This window comes from Nicotiana tabacum, chromosome 14 (assembly GCF_000715075.1).
Source record: "Nicotiana tabacum cultivar K326 chromosome 14, ASM71507v2, whole genome shotgun sequence".
NCBI classification, from domain to species: domain Eukaryota; kingdom Viridiplantae; phylum Streptophyta; class Magnoliopsida; order Solanales; family Solanaceae; genus Nicotiana; species Nicotiana tabacum.
In genome coordinates, this window is record NC_134093.1 from 77085417 (window position 1) to 77090939 (window position 5523).

Here is a 5523-nt window from a genome sequence, read left to right on the forward strand (position 1 = left end):
AATTTTTTATGATATATAAAATTAGGATTATATTTACCCCGTTTAGCTATATTTTACTATTTAAAAAAGTAACTATTTTATTTTTTATAAAATATATACAAATTCGGTCAAAAGCTATAATTAATATATATACAACTTGAATATAATTCTTTTTGTTCAGAATCAGGTCAAAAGCTATAATTTATATATAAATTATATACAACTAGTATATAATTTTTTTGTATAAACCTAGAATTTACATATAACTTATATACAACTTGCATATAATTATATTAGTTGTAATTTATATGTCGTTTATACACCCGATATACAAAAAATATACAACTTATTTATGTCTTCTTATTCGAGTTTCAATATGTAATTCCAACCAAAATCAACTCGAACCTTCACCAAATTCTTTCAAAATTGAGATATAGACTACGAAGGATACTCCAAATTATTTGCAGCAAAACCCAATCCAAATAAATAACAACTTTACAAAATTTAATTTTCGAATTCAAAGCTTCGAAACTTTTTAATGACGGTCAATGTAGTTTAAACTCATATCTTCACGTTTCATCATTCCCTAATCGTGATCAATCATTGACAACATAGACATACAAGCAGCTACCTCTAATCAACAAAAAAGAAAAAGAAGATAGAACTAGTTGCAAACTGAATGCGCGCGCCCCCACACAAAAAAAACTGAAAAAGAACTTAAAAATTCGGATCACCCGCTTGAATCACTCGGTCAGCTTAAATTCTCAACAAATATGATCAAAGAATTGCAAATCAAAAACTCAAAAATAAAAAACGAATAAAAGCTGAAACAAATAAACTACTAATGAAGAAAACTAATGATACGAAGATAGAGGGTAAGGGTAGCAGGTGAGAGAGAGAGGGGGGAGGAATAGAAAAGAATGAATTCTAAAATGGGTAAGATTAGCATCTAATATATTGTTTTTATATAAATAATAAATTATATATATATACTAATGTAATAAAGTGATAATCTCTCTAAAAGAGATAAATAAATTTATAATATAGTATAGATAGGAGGTAAAAGTTGCTTACAAAATCCATATGCCTAATCCCACCATTGGGGTCAAAAGATAAAGGTTGTTTCTGGGTCTCCATTGGGCCGATTGGCTCTCACCCTTATTTAGGCCTTAACATTTTCGGGTCGTAATGTTCCGACTCTTAACGCCTTAACGGACGGTCCGGCATTCCCCTAACTGCTGGAAAACGTGAAAATCAGTAATTTGATCTCAATTTCTTTATCCAGTATAGTTTCTCTACCGAAAAACTCAGTATCAACTTCTTCTTTTTTAGATTACTCTTCTAATTATTATTGGTTCATGTTGTGCTTTTGATAACCTGATTTGAGTCACTCGGATTCTTTTTCAATACCCAGTTGCTGCTTAGTTCCTACTTTGGTTTCTTCTTGCATTTAACATTGATAAATTTTTTCTTTGATTGTACTATGTACTTGAAAGAAGGATGTTCATTGCTGTTAAAAGTCCACAAAAAGTCTGTTCCTTTAATCCTCACTGTTTATAAACTTAATGGTCAAAATGGTAAAATCCCAGTTGAGCTCAAGGAATCTGATGTGTTGAAGAGACTGAAATATGAAGAAAATATTTCCACTGCTTTAGAGTATTTCAAATGGGTTGCCAATTCAACATCTTTCAAGCACACCCCTTTAACATATAAAATAATGATGGAAAAACTCGGGCAGCAGAAGGAGATGGACAGTGTTCAATACCTTTTACAACAGATGAAATTGGAGCGTATTAGTTGTTCCGAGGAGATATTTATCAATGTGATCGATTCGTATAGGAGAGCAAAGGCGCCAGAGCAAGCCTTGAAGACTTTCTATAGGATACAGGATTTTGGGTGTAAGCCTACGGTCAGGATATATAACCATCTCTTGGATGCATTGCTCAGCGAGAATAGGTTTCACATGGTTAATCCTATTTACAGTAACATGAAGAAAGACGGGGTTGTTCCCAATGTGTATACCTATAACATTCTTCTGAAAGCATTGTGCAAGAACGATAGGATTGACGGAGCTCAGAAGTTACTTGTGGAAATGTCAAACAGGGGGTGCTCTCCTGATGAAGTGAGCTATACAACAATTGTTTCTTCCTTGTGTAAACTTGGTAAAGTAAAAGAAGCTAGAGAACTAGCGATGAGATTTACTCCTACTGCTCCTATTTATAATGCTCTAATAAATGGGCTTTGTAAGATATATAGTACTAAGGAGGCAGTTGATTTGTTGGATGAGATGGCTGACAAGGGGGTTGATCCTAATGTCATCACGTACACCACGATTTTAAATGCATTTGCTGACCAAGGAGATATTGGTCTTTCTTTTGCCATGTTGAGCAAGATGTTTGTTAGTGGCTGTTCTCCAAATATTTGCTCATTTACCTGTTTGATTAAGGGAATTTCATTGAGGGGCAGACGGCATGAAGCTCTTTACGTGTGGGATGGTATGATCAAAGAGGGAGTTTCGCCCAACGTTGTAGCATATAATGCACTTCTCCATGGTCTGTGTTTGGCTGGTAATATGAATATGGCTCTGTCTGTTTGTAATACGATGGAGAGAAGTGACTGCCATCCTAATTCGACAACCTACAGCACCCTCATTGATGGCTTTGCTAAATCTGGAGATGTGATTAAAGCATCTGAGATATGGAATAGGATGATCACTCTTGGTTGTCGTCCAAATGTTGTGGTATATACATGTATGGTTGATGTACTCTGCAGAAATTTAATGTTTGAACAAGCTTATAGTCTTCTAGATAACATGGTAATAGAAGATTTCCCACCAAATACCATTACTTTTAATAAATTTATTAAAGGTTTGTGTTTTAGTGGTAGAGTTGAATGGGCAATGGTGCTATATAATCAAATGGAAAGATTTGGGTGCTCAGGTAATACTGCCACATATAATGAGTTGTTGGATGGATTATTCAAATGTAACAACCTTACGGTAGCACTTGAGCTTGTTAGGGAGATGGAGGAAAACGATATTGAGTTTAATTTAGTTACATACAACACTATAGCATCTGGTCTCTGCCATATGGGGATGCTTGAGGAAGCTGAAGAAGTTGTGGCAAAAATGCTGGTTAGGGGAATTAAGCCTGATGTTCTCACGTTCAACATACTTATGAATGCATACTGTAAGGGTGGAAAGGTTGAATCTGGAAAACAACTTCTGAATGCTATGAGTCCAGTGGACTTGCGTCCAGATTTCATATCCTATACTTGTCTGATAGATGGACTGTGCAGTTGGATTGGTTTGGAAGCGGCAATCTGTTGCCTTCAAAGGATGATAAATGATGGCATTCCACCCAAGATATCTACGTGGAATGTTCTAGTCCGTCATTTGTTTAGCAAGATTGGTTATGGAAGTGCAGTAGAGCATCTAGAGAGTATATTGGCAGCAGATTGAAGATTGGAATGGTTGCACATAAAAGCTTTACTGTGGATATAAAACCAGTTTAATCATGGAGGGTCCATCTTCGGAACCTGCATTGATGAAGTGGCATGCATTATGCTCTGCAGGTACCTTTTAGTGATTGGTCATCCTCTTGCTGAAAAGGGTGCTGTAGTTATTTGCGTTTTCTTCTAACTTGCTTCGCCTGGTATATCCTGCTGATGCGCTTCATTATTTTGATACTGATAGTAAAATTGTTTATATCCATTCTGTATCGGTTGGAAGAAGTTTCATGAGAAACCCCTACCTTTGGGGCATCTCAAGGAGTGCAGTGCAGAACCGGGAGCCAGACACATGAATTTTTGCAAGAGGCCATTATGCATAGAGTGAGAAGGGGTGATTTGCTGTAAACGAACATGTAAGCCAAAATCTCATATACAACTTCATCACTGGCATTGGCTTATTCAGTAACATTACTTGTTTTTTTATCTTTTGATCCCTTGTCCTGTCTGGACACGTGCCTTGCAATTCTGTTCTTAATTGGATAAAGCTTGAAATAGCTGTTGGTACACGATTCCATCTTGTGTCTAATCAGTGATTTGGATAGAACGGAACACAAGATGTTTTGAAGAGAAGCAAAAATCAGTCCAGACGATTAAGTTAGATTGAATCTTAGTTATTTCACTTTTGGTGTGAAAAGGAATATGCAAATGAGGTAGAAATTTCTTATTCAGAAACTCCGGCACGGCTTTTGTGCTTATTATGAATACAATTATTACCATTCAAAAAGAAAAAAAGTATACAATAATTTTCTCTGCAAACGTAGTTAATCTCTCATTTATCAATGGAGTGCTCATGTCATGGCCAATTATTGCAATCCCTTTTAGAGGCCAAACGTCTCTACTGTAAGTTCCAAAAAAAAAAAAAAATGGAATTCGAAGAAGTCAATGCAAAAGCAAAGCGAAAAAGATGAGAACATAACTGTAGGTCTCCGGAAAATTCCAAAGTGTTTAAGGTCCATTAAATGATCATCAAGTGTTAAACGCGTTGTTTGCATGCTAACATGAATAAATTTAATAATATCATTTGCACGTGAAAATATACGTGGTAACATGTTTTGGAACATATTAAAGATGTTTGGAAGTGGGGAAAAATAGTTTGGAACAAGTTGAAAATGTTGACGGGAAAAGATGTCCAAATTCGCATATTATTTGACTTTGATCGAGTATAACTCTCAGGTTACAAAGTTTTTTCATGGTTTTCAATTTTAAAAATTATAGCCCATTGAGTCTATTTTTCAATACCGCAAATCGTTGTTAATACGAGCTTGGTATAAAAAGTTATGAGTATTTTACTGGAAGGTATTTGATAACATACAAAATATGTATACGGTCGAAATCGAGCTCGCCTAAGACATGGTAGGTTAGGCTCGGAATATGACAATCAAGGGCTGAAGATCGGCTCCAAATCCCACCAAGCTAGAACCCGTTGTCAGAATGCCTACCTTCGAGAATATTGAGTTCGTGATCCCAGAATCGATCCTAGCCCCGAACGAGCTCGAAGAAACATTGTTAGCATAACCAACAGAAGACCCAAACATCAGTGATCGGTCGGATATTACAACGGGAATCTTGGCGCGTATCAGTAAGGAACCGGCGTTCAGCAAATCAAGAGATTTTTACCTTTTATAGAATTGTACCTAAAGTAGGACTCCTCTACTATATAAAGGGGGGTCTGATAATTCATTCCACACATTATAATACGCATTCCAAAGCAATACATTATTATTATTCTCTTTAAGCTCTTATTCTTCTGTGCCTTGATACCGATCAAAGTGCATTCGGCTCGAGGGTGGTTAATCTTCCAAGGATGAAATTGTCCAATTCGTGTGGTTTGCATTTACTTTATCGTTATTTATTTCAATTGCAATCTAATTCATCATTTTGTGTCAAGTTAATCCACGTATCCTTAAAACCACTTACAAATTCAATTGTTATCCGATTTTGAGGGTAAACAGTTTGGCGCCCATCGTGGGGCTAAGGATAATAGTGGTTATTTGATACAAATCTCCATAACACCCACTACTTTATACTTGTTCT

General features: G+C 35.8%; 1 protein-coding gene across 2 annotated transcripts; it reads left to right on the forward strand.

The window, feature by feature from the left end:
- Window positions 1-1175: 1175 nt before the first annotated feature.
- On the forward strand, window positions 1176-3911 carry LOC107780333 (uncharacterized). 2 transcript variants are annotated; one of them, XM_016600857.2, is made up of 2 exons: window positions 1176-3552; window positions 3674-3911. In XM_016600857.2, the coding sequence occupies exon 1, from the start codon at window positions 1463-1465 to the stop codon at window positions 3437-3439; it is 1977 nt and encodes a 658-aa protein (XP_016456343.1). In that variant the 5' UTR covers window positions 1176-1462; the 3' UTR covers window positions 3440-3552; window positions 3674-3911. The 2 variants fall into 2 exon arrangements, with proteins under 2 accessions (XP_016456343.1, XP_016456344.1); XM_016600858.2 differs by having other exon boundaries at window positions 3713-3911.
- The last annotated feature ends 1612 nt before the right edge of the window (window positions 3912-5523 follow it).